Source organism: Cnephaeus nilssonii, assembly GCF_951640355.1.
Source record: "Cnephaeus nilssonii genome assembly, chromosome: 17".
Taxonomy (NCBI): Eukaryota; Metazoa; Chordata; class Mammalia; order Chiroptera; family Vespertilionidae; genus Cnephaeus; species Cnephaeus nilssonii.
This window is the reverse complement of record NC_137088.1, coordinates 44,481,029-44,502,180: the sequence shown is the minus strand read 5'-3', so window position 1 is coordinate 44,502,180 and position 21,152 is coordinate 44,481,029. Positions and strand designations below refer to the sequence as shown.

The window sequence follows — 21,152 nt, the reverse complement described above, 5'->3', positions numbered from 1 at the left end:
TCCATGTTTGCACGATTGGACTGATGGGACATGTCAGAGAAATTAGTGTTTTGCTGGAAGGAGACAGTGGAGTTGAAGTGTTCCAAGGTCTTTAAGCATAAGTTGTGTTTTGCATGGTAGTGTGATGTTAACCATTGGGCAGAGCCAAGAATGATTCCTGGCCTGTCAGAACTAATTTAAAAGATTCTACTAAATGCTTCTTGCATCAAATTTTTTACTAATTACATTTTTGCTTTAACTTCTTGGAGTTCTTTATCATCTGTCCACCTTTGAAGCAGTCAACCTTAAACTAAAGTTGAGGTGCTTTTTCCAAGCTCTGCCAAGGGCTGGCTGCAGAGTCTGGCTGCTTGCTTTCTTTTTATGCCACTAAGTCCTCTAGATATATTTCTGATGAATAATTTTAAAAGAAAAATTTTAATAGGAGGTTCTCCCCTCACCAGATACTTTTGGAAGTTTAGGAAAATTATGAACTATATGCGTATGCAATAATTTTAGTTCTTTTGTTTCTAGCTTACATTGTCAGAAATGCAAACAAATTTGAATCAGATTTTAATCAAAATAAATTGGTCTTAACAATCAAGAAAGTAAACATGCAACTGAGACAGTTACTTTGTGCAAGCAAATCGGAGCCAAAAAACGTTGTTCCATTGTCATCTTGAAGATGCCATTGGTCTGTGTCCTTCAGCCTTTGCAGATAAAGGAATGTGAGCCAGCCCTGGACACCAGTGAGGTTTTGTTCAGTCCCAGCAAGTGATGTTAACTGTAGCTTCAGTGAGTGTAACACTCCAACCCTCTGCTCATGTTCCTTTCTTAGCTGCCTTGTCTCAGCTCCTACGACAGCTACTGCAGCAATCAAGTAGCCGCCAAAGCTCTGCTGGACCACAAGAAACAAGACCACCGGGTCCAGGATTTCCTTCAGCGATGTTTAGAATCCCCCTTCAGCCGCAAACTAGATCTGTGGAATTTCCTCGATATTCCAAGAAGCCGCCTGGTAAAATACCCTCTGCTCCTCCGAGAAATCCTGAGGCACACACCAAATGATAACCCAGACCAGCAGCACCTGGAAGAAGCTGTAAGTTTCTTTCTTTCTCTCCTGTCTTCTTATTTTCCCCCATGGGATAGTAGAGGATTAGGTAAATGGGTGAATGAAGGGTCCCTCGGTACATGGGCTTCAGGAAGCTTGGGTTCTAGGCGTGGCTCTGCTATCAACCATATTTTTTTGATTTTGCAAGTCTCTTCTCCTCTCTGTTTCCTAACCTATAAAATGTAGTGTTTACTTGCAGTGCACTCTAAAGTTCCTTTGATGCTACAATTTCTTGATTCTGCAATCTGTTTGTTACCATTGCTGTGAGGGTCAAAATCTCTTTGGTGATTTTAAGTTGAATATCTTTGCTTAGTTAGCAAATTGGAGTTGCCTTTTACCTGAGCCCCAAAGCCCATTTTTGAAATCAGCACCCACTTAAAATGTAGCTCTCTTCAATCAGTTGGATGCAGGCCTCCAATTGCAGTGGGGGCCTAGTGCTGCTCACCGGTGACGGTTTATCAAGATGGGGGAAATGGGGTCTGCATCAGGAGAATAATGTAAACTGTGAGCATTCTGCCCAGAGAGCTGGGTTCTGATTGGGGTCCTCGGCGGGGCAGGCAGGGGACATGGCAGGCTGGAGGAGCAAAGGGCTGGGCATGGTGTGAAGATGTGACAGAACAGGTCCTGCCTGGGCAGAGGCCCGGAGCGGTCAGAGGTTGAGGAAACAGTGGGAGAGGAGGCAGAGGATGGGGGTGTGTAGCTGATTATAGAGGATTTTACGTGTCAGTTGGAGACATTTTCTCTTTGTTGTGCTTTTGTTTTCTAAGTAGCTAGGATTCGGGTTCAAATCCCAGCTCCATCGCAACAAACTGTGTAACCTTGGGCAAGTTACCTCCTGGTCTGTAGGACGGGGGACAGAGGAGGAGAGACGAGGGACAGTCTCTTGGTGCAGCTGCCCAGGTGTGCAGTCGGGGGAGCCTGCTCCGCGGTGGCAGTAGGCGTGGAGGCTGAGACCAATTCATAGGGCTCGTTCCCAGACTGGGTCTGTGACAGTAACAGAAAGAGGATGTGCGTCGGTGGTTTGAAAATCAGAAGCCTTGAACCTGCTGAGCAACCTGCCCATCTCCTCCCAAAGAAGGGCTTAATGATAAGTAGTAACAACAGCAACAACAACACTAACAGTAATACCTGCAGACGTTTCTTGAACACCTAGTAAGTCAGCTCTTAGTCCATCTTCAGAGCAGTCTAGGAGATAGCTTCTTGTTAGGACCATTTTCCAGATGAGGCTTGGAGGGGGAAACAGTTTGTCGGGTCCAGAGCCAGCGAGGGATGGGGCTGCTGTCTGAACCTGTCAGTGCAGACTGCACATCCGGGGCCCTCTCCACTTCCTTGTGATCCTATACCATGGAGCGGAAAGCCTGGCCGCTCTGAGCCCTGTTGCCGTTGGAATTACAGGAAGCTGCCCACCAAGCTGTGTGGAGAGGCCTCACGGGTGCAGAGCTGGGCCAGTGCCTCCATGTAAGGACAGAGAAGAAAGAGAAAAGACTCTCCTGATTCATGAGGTGTCTGGCAGGCCCGACTCACACAGACCAGGCCCGCAGTCGAGCACGATGGGGGATGCGGGCACCAGGGATGAGGCCCATCTCACTTCATCATGTCTGTTTTTATTACTGGGGGAGAGTGCAATCGAGTTGCCTCCTTTCCATATTTCATCCCAGCCAGTGTGTGGTCTGCAGGAATGAAAGCAGGGAGCTCATGCTAGTCTAAATAATTACTTTTTTAAAGCACGCAAGCCTGCTTACAGTTTTATTGTGAAGATTTCTTCTTTTTAATATGCAGCATGAAAGAATAATACTCTCTGTATTAAAAAACACACACACACCCAGTGAGCTTAAAGCTTGAACTGAAAGCCAGGGAGATGAGAATATGATTGTGTGCACCAATTTCCCTAGTGCGGAGAATGGGATGCCCTTCTCCGAAGCTGACTCTGCACCTGGTAATTCGGGCAGATTTGTGCGCGAAGCATGGGAAACCCGCATTGGAAAATGTCTGCAAAGCAAGTCTTCTGAATGCCCACTGACACAATGTAGGCACAGACTTCTTAATCTTCTTTTCAAAACCCTTGTGGCATTACCCCAGATGAGCAGAAATATTTAGCCCTGTACTCTTGGGTGCATGGTGAATGCTTGATAAACATAAATGTAGCTTAACTTACATGTTCCCTGAATAAATGTTCCACCTACGAAAATAAAATAAAAATAAAAAACAGAGAACGCTAAGTAAATTGCTTCTATACCAAGCATCCAGTCCTATGACTTAGATCTAAAGAAAGTCTTGCTGCTAATGCAATGCAGCATCGTTATTAGAATTTCTTAACAGTGTTTTGGAGGCTTGATAGAAATTTCCCCCGAAAGAGAAATTCTTAAAATAGGACTCTGTATGTTCAGATATTCCGGGAGCTAGTTGTTTAATGTTTTAAATTCTCAGGATGGTTCCAGCCAGCAGATGATCCTGCAGACTGTCCCTCTCCTCTGCCCATCACTGTTCCCCAACTCCTATAAAAAAAAAAATCACTGCAGTCAGTGGGAAGAACAGTCCTGCTTTTGATGCAACAGCAGTGAAGGCTGCTATTGTTGGTTCATGTCAGGAGCCTGTGAGGAGATGCTATTACCACCCAAGGAACTAGCCAGACAGGGCTTTCAGATTCCACTTTGAGGATGATGAATCCAGCATATGTGGCCTTAATCCCTGTTCAGTTACCAGGTATCGCTCGTCATCTCCCTTTACCAGTCCCTTCCCTTTGGTTTGATGAGAGATGCAACAATAAATTTAATTTAAATGTACAACTGCCATGACTGTTTGCTTTTGGCAGTCTGCTGTATTTAGCTTTGTTCCTCGATGAAATTCTACAAAATGAATTCCTCTCAGGAACCAGTGCAGAGAGAGTAGACTCTGACAGTGTGCTGGTGGATATAAATACAAAATAAGATTTTTAATAAAGCAGACCCGGAGTTACTACTATAAATGTACGTACAGAATATGGAATAACACTGATGGTTTCCATTGTTTTGTCCTTTTGTACTTTCAAACACCAGAGAAAAAAAAGCACCTTTGAAAGTAGTCAGAGCTACCCGAGGAACTACCGTGGTGTTTGAGTTTATTAATCTTCATGTGATATGCCAGCTCTTAGTTCCTGAGTTAAATTAGGAAGTGAACACGTCTTTATGCCTGTGGTGCATCTTCCTTCTGGTTTCCTGGACACTTGCAGGAAACTCAGAAAATTGACTCAAGTACTGGTTAATGTCAGCTGCCCAGTTATACTCAGTAGTAATTAACTTATGAGATGAGTCATAACAATTAATGCCAAGATCTTTAAAAGCAAGGAAATATATGGATTCTATAACATATTAAAAATGTAACCAAGTAAAAGGATAATGAATCAGTGGCTCAGATACCTCCCATATAATATTTTTAAGCTTCTTGAGGATAGAGACCCTCTCATTTCTTTGAATGCACCCCCAACCTATGTTAACAATAAACAGATGCTCAACAAACATTAGTTTAATTAAGTTAAAGGATGAGTCATAGCTGTAGCATATTCTGTGCAATTTCTTTTTGTTTGTTTTTTAAAGTAGCAGTAAATAAGCAGTCATCTTTGAAAACCAAGATGGGGGGAGCCCGGCCGGTGTGGCTCAGAGGTTGAGTGTCAACTTATGAACCAGGAGGTCATGGTTTAATTCCCGGTCAGGGCACATGCCTAGGTTGTGGGCTCCATCCCCAGTAGGGGGTGTGCAGGAGGCAGCCAATCAATGATTCTCTCTCATCATTGATGTTTCTATCTCTCGCTCTCTACCTCTTCCTTCCTTTCTGAAATCAATAAAAATATATTTAAAATTAACAAATAAATAAAAATAAATAAATGATCTTTGAAACTCTTAATAGCTACAAAAGTATACAGATTATGCATCTGTTCATAGGCTACCATCACCAGGCTCTAGCTCAGAGCTTTACACTTTTCTGTCACACTCACGTGGATGTTCCAGTTATAACTGGTAGAAGTTTTCATCCAGTTGCTTTGAGAAGAAGGTCATTTCACTCGCCTGTGAAAAATAACCATCTTAGAAACAATTCACTACCACTTCAACACGTTACAAGATCTGGTAACTTTTTAAGCTCTTCCAGTTAATACCACCGCAAGGCAGTTGGGACTTTTGGTCTTTTCACTATTAGGGGACAGAGGAAGTCATTACTCTGCCTTTGATTGGCGTCTTAGGAGTTTTTACTCAACTGATTTCTTGTCCCTTTGTTTTCTAGTATTTTCTAACTTTTAGATGTACCTATGTGATAGAACAACACATCAGAATTCATGCCCACTGATCATGTCTCAGTGCCGTGCTGTTTTTGTTTTGCTTTGCTTTGCTTTGCTTCATTTTGTATTAACAGCATGGCATCCACCATTGCTTTGAAATCCCTCTACCCCCTCATTTGTTCACATGTGCTGAGGCTTGGGCCTAAGTGTATGTAGTAACTGTGAGTCCTGCATATCAAAAACAGTACCTTATATCTTGTCCTCTCAAATAAGATTATTCATCAACATTAGTTTTATATATAATACAAATATCTGTATGTGTGTACAAATAAATGTATGTGTATATATGTATAAATACATGTATATGTCTGTTTATGTGTATAGATGGATAGATAGATACAGAATATTAAAAGCATTATATTTTTCCCCTTTCCCAAAGCCGCAACTTAGATAACGGAATCTCAGAATTAGATCCAGGTGTATCATTGTGACCTTCTAGGCTGAGCCCCGGGGACTTGTTAGTGTGGATGGCTTGCTTCCATTCCCCATACTTTCTTTGTTTCCGTAGATAAACATCATTCAGGGAATCGTAGCAGAAATCAACATCAAGACTGGGGAATCTGAATGCCATTATTATAAAGAACGGCTTCTTTACTTGGAAGAAGGCCAGAAGGACTCACTGATCGACAGCTCGAGAGTGCTGTGTTGTCATGGCGAACTGAAGAACAACCGGGGCATGGTGAGTGGTTACTCCCCTTCGGTGGTCTCTCCCTGGGCCTCCCCCAACACGTAATCCATTTGCTGCTGAGCCTCCTGTTACTATGCCTTCCCTACCCAGGGTCACGTTCTTTAGACAAAAATGGCTTCTCCATTGTCTTTTATATCAGAGACTCACATATACATGGATATGTATAATTATATACATTTATATATTATATGGTTATAATCCTACCTAATAAAAGAGTAATATGCAAATTGACCCTAACTCCGCTACACCCACAAGCCACACCCACAAGCCAATCAGGAGCAGATATGCAAATAAACCCAACCAAGATGGCTACAGCCACAGAGAGCAAGGTTTCCCAGGCAACGGAGGAAGCCAAGCTTTCCGCCTGCCCTTGCAGGCCTAAGCCTCCACTCAAGCTACAAAGTTTCAATTATAGAAGGTAAACAAATCCAAACAGAAATGGCGGCAGCCACGGAGCTGGAGAGAGCAGGCCAGGGTTGCCCCCGGCAATGGAGGAAGCCAAGCTTTCCACTTGCCCTGGCTGGCCTAGGCCTCCACTCCAGGCTACAAAGTTTCAATTATAGAAGGTGAATTAACCCCAACAGAAATGGCTGCCGGCCACGGAGCGAGCAGGAGGCTTGGCTCCACTCCAGGCTACAAAGTTTCAATTGTAGAAGGTAAATAAATTCCAGATACCAGGGCCTCCACTTGGGTCACCAGGGGGCGTGGCTGGCCTGCAAACCACCACAGGCCCCTTGCTCAGGCCACCCCATACCCCAAGGGAACCCCCACCCTGATCCGGGACACCCTTCAGGGCAAACCAGCTGGCCCCCACCCATGCACCAGGCCTCTGTCCTATCTAATAAAAGAGTAATATGCAGATTGACCATCACTCCAACACACAATATGGCTGCCCCCATGTGGACACAAGATGGCCACCACAAGATGGCCAGCAGGGGAGGTCAGTTGGGAGGCACCAGGCCTGCAAGGGAGGGCAGTTGGAGGCGATCAAGCCTGCAGGGGAGGGCAGTTAGGGGTGGCCAGGCCAGCAGCGGAGGGAAGTTGGGGGCAAACAGGCTGGCAGGGGAGCAGTTAGGCATCAATCAGGCTGGCATTGGAGTGGTTAGGGGGTGATCAGGCTGGCAGGCAGAAGTGGTTAGGGGCAATCAGGAAGGCAGGCAGGCGAGCAGTTGGGAGTCAGCAGTCCTGGATTGTGAGAGGGATGTCCGACTGCCCATTTAGGCCCGATCCCGGTGGTGGGATCGGGCCTAAATGGGCAGTCGGACATCCCTCTAGGGGTCCCAGATTGGAGAGGGTACAGGCTGAGCTGAAGGACACCCCTCCGTGCACAAATTTCGTGCACCGGGCCTCTAGTTTATATATAAGTAACATATATTACAAATACATGTTTATAATTTATGTATAGGTATATTTTATTAATTTTATGACCAGAACATAGAAAGAATTTTGGAAAACAACATAGAGTTGCCAGTGTTTTATTTTGTTTGATCGTAACCTTCAAAAGCAAACAGAACAGTTATCTCCTCCCACCTGGATATCAAGAAACAGTGGGTGATCTCAGAGAAACAGCTCTTACGTGGAGTGCATTTAACATTGTGAGAAACTCTTTTCTTTCGTATGGATTGGTACCCATCTACAGACTGACATTTTGAGACCAATGTTTTGTTTTTATAAATAGTAACCTACCTTCCATTAGCTGTATATCTTCCGCTGACCTGTAGATACCCCATTTCCTGGCTTTTATTCCTGAATAGGTACTGGAATTGTTCTTCCTCTCCTATCATGGCAACTTGGACAAATCTCCCCTGGAGTGCTTACTGCAGTGGGTTGCAGTTCTCCGCCTCTCTGTCAGTATCTCCCATCATGCCATGCTCTTTGAGAGAGGACTGTGCCATGTCAATTCCCAGAACCTATTATGAGTGAGTGAATGAATGAATGAGTGAATGCTTATATAAAGAAAGGATGAATTAGAATTATATGAGAGTTCAAAATTCATTCAACTGACCAGGCTATTTTTATGTATAGTCAGTAGAAAATAATGCTAATACATGTTATATGTTATAATTTTTATGTTATAATGTAAAATGTATTTTATATAATACATAAACTTTATTATCTATACTATATATTTAAATTCAGTGTTGAGAGTCTCCACTTTTACTGTATTTTATCTTCAATATCTTGGAATGAAAGCCAAAACTATATTTATATTTTAAATATATTTGTGCTGATTTCAGAGAAGAAGGGAAAGAGAGAGAAAGAGAGAGAGAGAAACATCAATGATGAGAATCATTGATCAGCTACCTCCTGCACATTCCTAGTGGGATCAAGCCCATCACCCAGGAATCGAACCTCCTGGTTCATAGGTCATCGCTCAACCATTGAACCACGCTGGCTGGTCAGCCAAACTATATTGGAGAGTTCTTAATCAAGCCGTGATAATTCAAGGGATATCATTTTGACCTGGACTGTGAAATGTCATTTAAGAGCAGGCTTGGAAATGTTACTTAAAATCACTGAATACATGTCACAGCACCCATTATCAGTGCTGCAGTGGAGGTAATGAGACCTGTCGTAGACCACTGCTTAAAAAGTGTTTCTCTTTGACTAGGGAGTGACCGATGGGTAGAAAGCTGCATTCTGCTTCTTGCTGGTTTTTGGAAAGCACTGGTGGACTTCTAACACTGAATGCTCTGCTCCTTGACCACACATTCTTAGGAGCCCTGTGGGGAATTGCTGGGAAGAGGCACTGCTCCAGTGGGATGAGGGCCTATTCTCTTTCTGTCCCTCAGTCAAGGACTGAGACTGGTTGAATGGGTCTAGAGCAGTGGTCGGCAAACTCATTAGTCAACAGAGCCAAATGTCAACAGTACAATGATTGAAATTTCTTTTGAGAGCCGAAAACTGACTTCTGCGCATGGGCCGCGAAGTTTCAATCGTACTGTGCGTGCGCGCCTGCACGTGGTATTTTGTGGAAGAGCCACACTCAAGGGGCCAAAGAGCCGCATGTGGCTCTCGAGCCGCAGTTTGCCAACCACTGGTCTAGGGCATTAAAGACAAACTCTAGTTCATATGTCAGGCAGACAGATTTTTGAGAACAAAGATAGTAATTGAGATGGGAGGTTTGTTTTAGTTATCCTCCTCCTCCCCAGTAGAATTGTAGAAATCATTATGAACAAAATCTAGTGTCAGGAAAAGAGCCCAATTTCTTGAGGGCAAAAAGAAGCAGAAAGTAAGAACAGGGATCCTCAATGAGCACTCATAAGTAAGGGATAATAAACCTTTGTAAAGATTTCCCAGATACAGGATAGAATTTCCTCAAAAAATTAAATATGGAACTGCCTTTTGACTCAGCGATCCCACTTCTGGCAGTATCTCCTAAGAATCCCAAAGCACCAATCCAAAAGAATATATGCACCCCTGTGTTCATAGCAGCATTATTTATAACTAGAGGCCAAGTGCACGAAATTCATGCACAGGGTGTGTGTGTGTGTGTGTGTGTGTGTGTGTGTGTGTGTATGTCCCTCAGCCCAGCCTGCACCCTCTCCAATCTGGGACCCCTCAAGGGATGTCCGACTGCCCGTTTAGGCCCGATCCTACTAGGATCGGGCCTAAACGGGCAGTCGGACATCCCTTTCACAATCCAGAGCTGCTGGCTCCCAACTGCTCGCCTGCCTGCCTTCCTGATTGCCCCTAACTGCTTCTGCCTGCCAGCCTGATCACCCCATAACCACTCCCCTGCCAGCCTGATTGATGCCTAACTGCTCCCCTGCCAGCCTGATTGCCCCTAACTGCCCTCCCCTGCAGGCCTGGTCCCCCCAACTCCCCTCTCCTGCAGGCCTGGTCCCCCCCAACTGCTCTCCCCTGCAGGCCTGGCTCCCCCCCAACTGCCCTTCCCTGCAGGCCCAGTCGCCCCCAACTTCCCTCCTCTGCTGGCCTGGTCACCCCTAACTGCCCTCTCCTGCAGGCTTGATTGCCCCCAAGTACCCTCCCTTGTAGGCCTGGTCCCTCCCAACTGCCCTCCCCTGCTGGCCATCTTGTGGCGGCCATCTTGTGTCCACATGGGAGCAGCCATCTTTGACCACATGGGGGCAGCCATCTTGTGTGTTGGAATGACAGTCAATTTGCATATTACTTTTTTATTAGATAGGCTAGCCAAGATCTAGAAACAGGCCAAGTGCCCATCAGTAAGTGAGTGGATAAAGACTCTGTGGTACATTTACATGGTGGAATACTATGTGGGTGTAAAATAAAGAAGGAACTCTTACCCTTTGTCACAGCATGGATGGACCTGGAGATTATTATGCTAAGCGAAATAAGCCAGTCAGAGAAAGACAAATATCATATGATCTCACTAATATGTGCAATCTAATGAACAAAATAAACTGACAAGCAAAATAGAACCAGAGGCATGGATACATGGAACAGACTTGACAAACGTCAGAGGGGAGGCAGGTGGGGGACTTTGTAAAAGAAGGTGGAGACAGTAGCCAAGGAACATATATCCATAGGCCTTGGACACAGACAACAGTATGATGAAGGCCAGGGGAGGGAGTATGGGGACTGGGTGGAGGTGATCAAAGGGGTAAAGGGATGGGGGGCATCTGTAATAGTGTCAACAATAAAAAATTGTTTTAAAAAGAAAAAATATATATTTCCCAGATAATCTGAGTTCAAACTGCCTACTGTGGCTATAAGATTGATTTAAGTAGAAACAGCATAAATATCTCTGACTAGGGGCCCAGTGCACGAATTCGTGCACCTTGAAAGGAACTGTGGGCCATGAGGCTGCAGCGGGCACAAGGGTGGGTCTCGGCCCATCCTCCGTGCCCCTGCCGGCAGCCCCACTCGCACTGCTACTGTTCCCATGCGCTGACAGCACCGGATCCACTCACACCTGACTGTGCAGAGTGATTGGGGCCGGCGCCAGCAGCGGGTACGAGCGGCGGCTGCTGCCACGTTCGCCCCTCAGGAGTAGCGGGAGGTGGAGAAGCCCTTGGGTGATCGGGGCCAGCAGCCACCGCTCACACCCACTGATGGCGCCAAGTGATTGGGACCAGCGCCAGGCGTCAGCAGCGGGTACGAGCGGGGTCATCACCAGCAGTGGGTGTGAGCGGCGGCTCTGGCACCAGCTGCGGGTGTGAGTGGGGTTGTCACGGGAAGTGGGTGCAAACAGTGGTTCTGGCACCGGCAGCAATTGCGAGTGGGGCTGGCACTGGCAGCAGGTGCAAGCGCCGGGTGGGACTGTGATGCATAGTAGCAAAGAATTTTCAGCAACCACCAAAGGCTTGCCCCAATGACAGCGACCGGCACCCCGCCTTGGTTTGGCACCCCCGCTCACCTGGACATCCCACTGCGGCCAACGCCTGCCATGTTCTGCGCTCTGCTGCCTGCTGCCGACGCCCGCCCCCTGGTGGTCAGCACACATCATAGCGACCGGTTGTTCGGTTGTTCTGCCGTTCAGTCTATTTGCATATTAGGGTTTTATATATGTAGATAATGTTTAGTGTGTACAATGATGACCAATCCCTTCTCTCCTTGTCCACAAACAAAAAGTTTTAACACATTTTTTGTACCACCTCTCCCCTAAAAAAGCCCTTCACTTGCTTATTTTGTGCTTTACTATGTTTTCAACTATTTTAAATGCATATTTAGTCATTTTGATCAACGTAAACTCTCATTCCTCACACCTCTCCCCCCACCAATACAGAATCATCATTTGTGTTTCCACCAGCCAACATTTGGTTGAGCTATAGTTTTTGGTGTGCACGTGTGTGTGCATATGCATGTGCGTGCATGTGTGTGTCTGTCTGTGATGGGGTGGGGGTAGGTCTCATTTCTCCCAAATATGAAAGTATCTGAGAATGCTGAATGTGCTCCTCTGCCCCAAATCAAGATGCTAGATGGGTGAGAAAGGTGAAGGGGAGTAATAAGTGCAAAGTTCCAGTCATAAATTAATAACGTCACAGCATGTAATGTCCAGCACAGCGAATATAGTCAATTATATCATAGTAATTTTGTATGGTGACAGATGATGACTGGACTTAACATAGTAATCACTTTGTAAAGTACATAAATATCAAATCACTATGTTGTATACCTGATGCTAGTGTAACATTGTGTCAACTATACTTTAATAAAAAAGAAGATAATAAGATACTACCAGGAACATAAATTTGAAAAATTATTTTAAAAACTGACGAAGTAAGAGAAAAATATATACTATTCTATAACCAAAAAAAAATTTTTTTTTCAGTGTGAGTTTCTACCCATTTCCTTTTTGAGACTTTTAAGTTGACAATCCCAAATACTTCCAAATACTAGAAAACCAAAACCCAGCTGCAAAGTGGTGGATCTTTTCACTTCACTCCCTAAGCATTTCCAACAGTGAGAAGAGCCTGTCTGGCACAAGGAACTGAATGGAGCCCATTTACCCCTCCTCCACCCGGCAAAATTGCTTTCATGATGTGATTTGACACAAGCCTTTATTTTTGAGATTTTCTTTTGCCCACAGCACACACATCAGTCGTCAGTCTTTAAACACAACCTCTTCAGAGAACTGAGGTTCTGATGAACTCAACTGAGAGGGACGACGTCTTTGATCTTTTTTCTCTTGGCTGCGGCAGCATGCTCTGCTTTCCCTGCGAATGGGCAGTGTTCCGGGGGGGCGGGGGGGGGGCGGGGTGCCTGGATGAAGCTGATAATCAGCTCTGTGGTTGAAGGAACAAGTGTTTGTTTGGTTTTTTTTGAGTTTGGGAAGAAGAGATTAATAATAAGCTTTGATATACCAGTCTTATCCTTTATAGACTACTAGAGGCCCGATGCATGAAATTCGTGCAAGAGTAGGCCTTCCTTCCCCCAGCTGCCAGCACCGGCTTCCCTCACAGCCCCGGCTTCGTCCGGAAGGTCATCCAGAATGATGTCAGGTCTAATTCGCATATTATGCTTTTATTATTATAGATAGATTATTCATTTTGCTCTCTTAGGATTATATTGAGTAATGTAAACCAAAGTCAGGGAGGTACTACCTCCCCCCCCCCCCCACTACCCTCTTTTATTCTGTTCCCCTTTTTCATATGGGAGCTGGGGCCATGTGTGTCTGCACAGGTTCTGAATTGCAATGTGAAGGCAGTCCTGGCTGCTGGTGTCTGTAGGCAGAAAGGCCTTCTCCACGGGGCCCCGGGGAGGCTCCTATAAGAAAGGCAATAGGTGCATCCGGAAATGCCTGGGACCTGCCTGACTTCTGTTTACCTGGAGGTGGATTTGAGCCTGAGGTGTATAATCCAGGGTGAACTTGGTACCTGTGGACCCCTTAGTCCAGTCATCAACTACTCATTAGATTGTTGCTTGGGGACATCCTGTGGCTTCTTCTCTCCTAGAAACTGCACGTTTTCCTGTTCCAAGAAGTGCTGGTGATCACTCGAGCCATCACCCACAATGAGCAGCTCTGCTACCAGCTGTACCGGCAGCCGATCCCTGTGAAGGACCTCCTGCTGGAAGACCTGCAGGATGGAGAAGTGAGGCTGGGCGGCTCCCTGCGAGGGGCATTCAGCAACAACGAGAGAAGTATGACGACAGTTTGTTTTGACCTGTTGAACGTTTAGTGCAATGGTGGTTCAGGGGGAGTGGCTGGCTGGTGAAAAGAGAAGAGCCATGGCCTTGGAGTTGAACTGCATCCCAGAACCATCTCATTGCTTGCTGGTTGTGTAGCTTCGTTCAATCTCTGTGAGCCTTGGTTTTTCATGTGCAAAGTGGGAATGCATGCAGACCTACTCCATAAGGTGGTTTTAAGGGTTAAGTAAGATACTGCAAGTGACCCTGCCTGTACATAACTGAACTGGTGCTTCTTAAGATCCCTTTCTCTCTCTTTCTGTTGTATAAAAGCGTGCTTAATACCAGATAGTCCCTATGTGAATACCAGTTGCATAACAGAGCCTTTTGTAGTTGAGCTGGCAGACTCGTCTCTAAAGAGACATAAGAAGGGTCGATTGGGCTGCGGGTTCGTTTGTACTTACTCGAATGGGCTTCTCTAACTTGAGACTGAATAAGCAAAGGCGTTAACTAAGGGAAGCTAAGATAGCCATGTCTATCGAGTATCTTCCATGTGTCAAGCACTCTTCTAGGCACTAGTACCCCTTGGTGAACAAACAGTTAAATGCCTCGCCCCTATGAAGTTTACATTGTGATGGAGGAGATAGATGAGAAACAGATAAATATTATGGGTGCTGTTAAGGATACTAAAACCAAGGAAGGGGATAGATGGGGATAGCAGTAGGCGATCTGTTTTAGATGAGGTGGTCAGGGCAGCCTTCTTTGAGAAAGTGACATTTTGACTTTTGGGGTAACATTAGCATCATATTGTCAGAGTAATTAATATGTACTACCTCTTAGCCACTCATCAGTCCTCCACCCTAGTGATGGTAGTAGTAGTAGTAGCTCCTAGTTCTCGAATACTGGCTATGTGCCAGGCATTGTACAAGGACTTGCGTTATTCCTCATAATAATCTCACAAGGCAGATTCTCTTTGTTTCCCTCATTTTACAAATAAGGAAACTGAGACATAAAGGAGTTAAGGCACTTGCCCAAGACAAAGAGTGGAGCCCGAATGTATCTGAGGAGGTGGCTCCCAGTCTTGACTGCAGGGTCATGCAAGGGAACTGGCCGGACGCAGATCCTTCTTGAATCAAGTGGTGCACGTGGCATGTGGGGCATTAGTGCCAGTTGATGTTGTTATTAAACTAAATAAAATGTCTTTCATAGTGTGCACTGCTGTTTTTTAAATGCACATAAATTCCTGTTGAGATCTTAAACATGTAATTTCATTTTTCAATGAAACTGAATTTGTAACCGCTCTACGTCATTACATATCTTCTCAATCACTGGATACTAAATGAAAAGGTTCCATCGTGGAGGCTCATAGGCATGTTTTGATGTTACAAAGAGCTTCTTGAACTTGAAACACTCTCCAGGTGAGGAAATTGTTGAAATTACAGACTACCAGGCACACCTTAGACCTAGTGATTCCGAATCTCTAAGGGTAGGACCCAGGTATCTATGTTTTTAATAAGCTCCTCAGGGCATTTTGATAACGCAGCCAGGTTGGGTGACTAGTACTCTGGGGTCCCCTGAAACATGACTTAGTTTTTCCGGGCTGATACCATTTGCTAGCTTCTGAGGGCAGCTGAGAGCTAGACTGTGTCAACTCTGGTTGACTGATGGTGGCTGCAGGGCACTGCTGAGCCATGTCCTGGGTCCATGGGACACATTTTGTAATCAGTCAGTGATGCCTGTGCCATGGGGGCCTGCGGTTAGTGTCACTACATGTATTATCTTGGCCTGGGAGAATATCTGTCCATTGACCTTTTTTCATGTGTTTTCATTTCTAGTTAAAAACTTCTTTAGAGTAAGTTTCAAAAATGGATCCCAAAGTCAGACCCACTCACTACAAGCCAATGACACCTTCAACAAACAGCAGTGGCTCAACTGTATTCGTCAAGCCAAAGAAACAGTGCTGTGTGCTGCCGGGCAGGCTGGGGTGCTCGACTCCGAGGGACCGTTCCTAAATCCCGCCGCGGGGAGCAGGGAGCCACAGGGAGAAACAAAACTTGAGCAGATGGACCAATCGGACAGTGACTCAGACTGCAGTATGGACACAAGTGAGGTCAGCCTCGACTGTGAGCGCATGGAACAGACAGACTCTTCCTGTGGGAACAGCAAGCACGTTGAAAGCAATGTCTGACAGAAGCAAGGACTTCCTGGAAGTCGCCCTGTGTCTTACCTGTACAGTATTTGCATTCCACTCATGGAACGGTTTGGAGAAGCACTTTTTAATATGTTGTGACCGTGTTGACCCAGTCTCTTGTGTCTGTATCTTTGTCCCTAGTACTGTAACTGCCCGTCTGTCTGTGTAAGCTGGAATCTGTGGCCTGTTCTCCTGTATTGTATTTCACAAGTGTCTGGATGGATGACGAGGTACTTGAACAACTTATTCTCAGATGTCCTGCTGGATTTTAAAAAATAGAAAAGGAGTCTCTAAACTACTGTTTCGTGTAGATTCTTAGAGTCCTTCCATGTTTTCTAGTGCTTTTTCTAGCTCTTTGATGTGGTCGCTGAAGGCACAGAGGTTAGGGGGCCTTGCACACAGGGCACGAGGAAGTCGCTCATGTGCCATGATGGCATTCGAAGGAAAACCGGGAAAGATCGATCCTGGCAGTGAACTTGATTCGATGTTGTACAACCACAAAGCATGTAAACATCCCTGGGGGCCCTGGAGGCTTCATTTTGCAAAGGAAGAAATACCCTCTTGACCTTGTCGTGTCATCCAGTGCAAATTTGATGCAATAATCTTAGGACATGAATGAGAGTCTGGCCTTACCAGGACCAGCGCAAAAGCAGCTGTCAGCTCTGACTCTTGAACTGAAATGTGCATTGCACCCGGAGTCTCTGTCATCATTGCTGGCCTGCCTAGGAGAGCCATTTCTAGCCTAATACATCAGAATAAATCTCAGAGCGCCTGGGAAAAGCTGGCAGGGTAGCAAGGAAGCCCATCTCCATTGTGTTTCATCTGCCAAGGTCTACTCACCTGTTAGAGCATGAATGAAGGGATGAGGGAAAAGGACTGAAACCGAGTCAGCAACTCTGTTTATAGAAACGTGAGGAGAACTTGGAAGAAGTGCGTTCATCAGGACCTTATGTGAGAAATAGTAAAAGAGCAAAGCAAGGTCCAGCACCCTTCCGGAAGCAGCCAGAGCCTCGGGCTTTCCTGTTGCCGTCTCTGGCTCTGCACTGGGAATCACAGTTACCGTCTCCAAAGGCCAACTTCGTTAACTCTGTGATTAATTAGGATCAGGTAGCCAAACTAGTATCTCTTTGTCCAGCCTTGATTTACAGCGCAGGGTGTGTCATAGACCTTAAAAAAAGTTAACCGAATACACAGAAAAGCTCCTGTGAGTGTAAATATTAGGGGTGACCTGTGCAAAGTTATACCCACACCAGCACTAGTAGTAATGATGCTAAATTATTGCCAAAAAGGTTTTTGTTTTTTTAAAATCTTCTGTGTCTTTCAAGTTTACAGAAAAGAAAGCAGTAAATACTATGTTGTCATTTTATTACGTACAGCTATCATGTGCGTTCAGAGAAGCTGCGTGACAAGATTTATCAATATAGAAACAACGTATATTACTTATTTTTCAGAAACAAAAAGTACTGTGGTCAATTTTACCCTGTAAGCTTATTTCTGTATTTATAGATCTTAACCATGGTGAATTTTTTTTTTCCTATTGCAAGTTTATTTAAAACGGCTTCGTTTCTCAAGTTGTTACTGATTTTGGGAGTGAATGACCCTGCTGCAGAGAGAAGGTGTCTGATGGTGGGAAAAAGAATGACTTGTTCTTTGCAGGAGCCATCGGACACTTTGGCCAGTGCGTCAAGTAAAGAGGTCTGTCAAGAGCTGACCTTTGGGAAGAAAGTCAATGAATGTTCTGATGAAATGAATGTTTTTGTATTATGGCCTTAAACTTTCTGGGAGCATTTCAAATAAATTACCTTAAAATGTTGTCCTCTTTGTGTACAGTCTATACCCTACAGACATCAAATTTCAACTACCTCCCGGGAGGTTCTTTCCAAAATTTTTGCTTGTTCCCAAATGCAAACTTTGAAAGAGGGTGCAGGTTGAAACGAATGCTTTCCTTTGATCTATCAAAGCTTTTGCATAACTCAGTATTTCTAAGATCATTCTCTGCTCACCCACTTATCCATTTATTAGTTTTTAACAACTATATCTTGAATCCGTAGTGCTAGTATGTGTCAGGTGATAAGTCAGAATTCTTATAGAAAAGAAGTGTTGGATCTCACTGTTAGCATAGGTGACTGTTGAAGAACTCAAGACGAAACAAGGGAAGGCAAATTTCACTTTGAAATTCTTTGGTTAGTTTTATAATAAAACCTTGATATAATGGACTAATTTGAGTGGGGGGTGTCCATTAAAGCTGAAAGTACATTTTACAATAAAGTTGGTTTTCTGAATGCTTATGTGAAAAAATTGACAAATGAGTTAAGCTTATCTGTTTTTACTTAGGTAGACAGGTTTGTGTAATTAACGTTAAGTATGTAGGAAAAGTTTTAATTTCACAGTTTTCTACATGTATTACAGTAATTTAAAATTTATACTTAATAGGTCTAGTAAATGCTTGCATTCACCAGCCACCTTGAGTAAACAAATGCACATGGTTGGGGCGTGGCTTAGGGCCTGTCCCCTGGGAACTGCTGCAGAAAGTCATGCCACCACGTGACAATACAAACAATTACCACATGCCTTGCAGAATCTCAGAGGGAAGGTGGGGGAGGGTGGGTGGGAAGAGATCAACCAAAGAACTTGTATGCATATGTGCATAACCCATGGACACAGACAATAAGGTGGTGAAGGCCCAGGGTGGGGGATTGGGTGGGATGGAAGGGGTCAGTGGAGGAAAAAAAAGGAGGCATATGTAATACTTTCAACAATAAAGATTTAATTTTTTTTAAAAAATCTGCAGTCCGTTAAATTAAGGTCCACAAAATTGAGGGTTTATTGTATTCCCCCTAAGAGGGGTTTTAGGATGAAAAAATGAAACAGTTTTAAGCTACTGGTAACCAATTGTCAATAGCATGCTGGCCCAATAAAGCTGGTAATTGGTCTTATCTTTATAAGAAGCTCTTACCATTTTCTTTAACATACTGTTAATTTCCAGAGTAATCAAAATATTCACATAAATTTAACTCCAAATGAAAACTCACCCCTCCTTGTTCTCCTTGTCTCCTCCCCCCTCCTTCCTTCTCAGCCTTCTTGTCCTTCTTCAGGGCCACTTTGGCTCTTCCTTCCACTTTTCACTCCAGGATTGCACTGACCTCAATACTCGGTGCTAGCATGTTAGAAAACATCTTTACTGACAATGGGTGGGTTAGTACAAATGACTGAGGGCAAAATGGTTTTCTCCAGTCTACTTTCAGGATGGTATTTGGCACACAACTAAATGTAATCCTCACAGTCTAAATGAAGTCACAAGCAAAGAAGAGCCACAACTAGCAGTTTTGTGCAAAATTGGAGTGTGGTTTCAGCTTCTGGGTTGTGGTCACCACCACCGACTGCTTTTGTTTCCATTCCTAGCACAGTTTGCAGCAGCTGAGACTGAAGAGCTCTTCATAACAGTCCTTCTTAACCATGTCTCTGTGCTTACAGGAAACAACCCTCCATCTTGGCGAGCTAGCCACTCAACTTTTCATTTAAATTCAGTCCATGCCCACCTACAAATTCTCCACCAGCCTGAGGACACTGGAAAATTTGATAAAGAGAATGTCTGACCACTTGGGCTCCCCTTGGCATGGTAGAAAAAGTCGTCTTATTGATGCAGTTGATTCATTTAAATTGTGCTATCTTGTTTATTGGCAGAATTGTAGAATTACGGTGCGGGAAGGGAATTTGAAGAGGGTCCCTGAAGCCCAAACCCAGCAGAAGGAATCTGAAGATGATGGAGATTGAAAACACAATGAGAAAAGATAACTGTATTCAATGTACCTCAAGGGTACTTATGCAAACAAGTTTGCAGAACAATCACTGCTCTTCATGTCACATCTCCTACCAAGGAAGCATATCAGTCAGCTCCGTTCATCTACCCAAAGAGGCAGTTCGTTAATTGACCTGGAAAACATACAATATCTTATTAGTTTCACATACAACATAGTGTTTCAACATTTATATTGTATGGCAACTATAATTTAACAAAAACTGCAGACAAGCCCTAACTGGTTTGGCTCAGTGGATAGTGCATCGGCCTAGGGACTGAAGGGTCCCAGGTTCAATTCCGGTCAAGGGCATGTACCTTGGTTGCAGGCACATCCCCAGTAAGCGGAGTGCAGGAGACAGCTGATGGATGTTTCTCTCTCATCAATGTTTCTAACTCTCTATCCCTCTCCCTTCCTCTCTGTGAAAAATCAATAAAATACTTTAAAAAAAAAAAAACTGCAGACAAGAAATTGATCACAATTAGCAAAGCAAAATCTTTTTTCTTACAAAAGAACAAATTTGGAAACGGCTTCCAAAAAAAATGACCTGGTGGATTAGAAACCAGGCTCTGTATCTTCAGGAAACTGGATATGCATTCCTAACAACTTGTCCACTTACACATGTTCAGAAACAAGCACACCTAAATATTAGTGATCTGTGTTATCTGTGAAGGTTTGAATAAATGTCATTCTAGGTTTCCTATTCAGTGTACCTACTTATCCCATGTCTGTGAAATGGGGACAATGTAAACCCTCAGACGGTTTAAAAGGTGAAATGGTTTTTGTGAAATCTGAAATCACTCTGAGAACTATTAAAATTAAGAGCTTATAATTTTCATTGGGCTGGCTGCATCTCTTGACATGAAGTCACAGTTCCACTCTGAATTCCAGTATTCCTTCCAGCCTAGGGAAGGATTTAATAATTACTTTTAAATTTGCACGTGGTGTTAAGAAATCTCTCAAATGTATGGCCTTGGCCTGGATCTTTTTCATTCATTGTGCTGCATACTTGGGAGGGGGTGGGGTTCTGAGTTCAGAGAATCTGGAATATTTCCCTGTGTTTTTGGTATTTTCCTTCCTACAATTTTCTGTTTTCTCTTTCAGGAGCTCCAGAAAGAGAGATCTTGAACCTCCTGGATGTGGCCTCTTACCTCCGGGGTTGATTTTCTTATTGATATGCTTATCTCTTTATTCCTATTTCCCCCCATAGATATTATTCTCTCTTGGGGAGATTTCCTCACCTTTATCTTCTGGCATAAAAATGCTGAGTTAATCACCAGCAGACTGATACTACAAGAAATGTTAAAGGATCTTCTTTCAATAGAAATGATAGCAGATGGACGTATGAATCCACACAACAGAATGAAGAGCATTAAAATGCAACTATGTAGAAAAATAGAAAAGACTTTTATTATTTAAATCTCTTTAAAAGTATTAACCTTTTGCACTCGGATATCGAGTGTGACTCAACACGGTTAGCAGTAGAATAAAGGAATCGAGAAAAAAGCAAGCGAGTGCAAAGGGTTAAGTTC

At 44.2% G+C, this 21,152-nt stretch overlaps 1 protein-coding gene across 8 annotated transcripts in view; it reads left to right on the top strand.

Annotated features, from left to right (window-relative positions):
- The window catches only part of ARHGEF3 (Rho guanine nucleotide exchange factor 3), a 296,634-nt gene extending 278,998 nt beyond the window's left edge, over positions 1-17,636 (top strand). For all 8 annotated transcript variants that reach the window (XM_079794773.1, XM_079794768.1, XM_079794774.1 and 5 more), the window contains 4 exons: positions 815-1,072; positions 5,902-6,072; positions 13,461-13,647; positions 15,468-17,636. In XM_079794773.1, coding sequence (XP_079650899.1) covers positions 815-1,072; positions 5,902-6,072; positions 13,461-13,647; positions 15,468-15,820 — 969 coding nt within the window. In that variant the 3' untranslated portion in view covers positions 15,821-17,636. The remainder of the gene's footprint in view (positions 1-814; positions 1,073-5,901; positions 6,073-13,460; positions 13,648-15,467) is intronic.
- Positions 17,637-21,152: the final 3,516 nt, after the last annotated feature.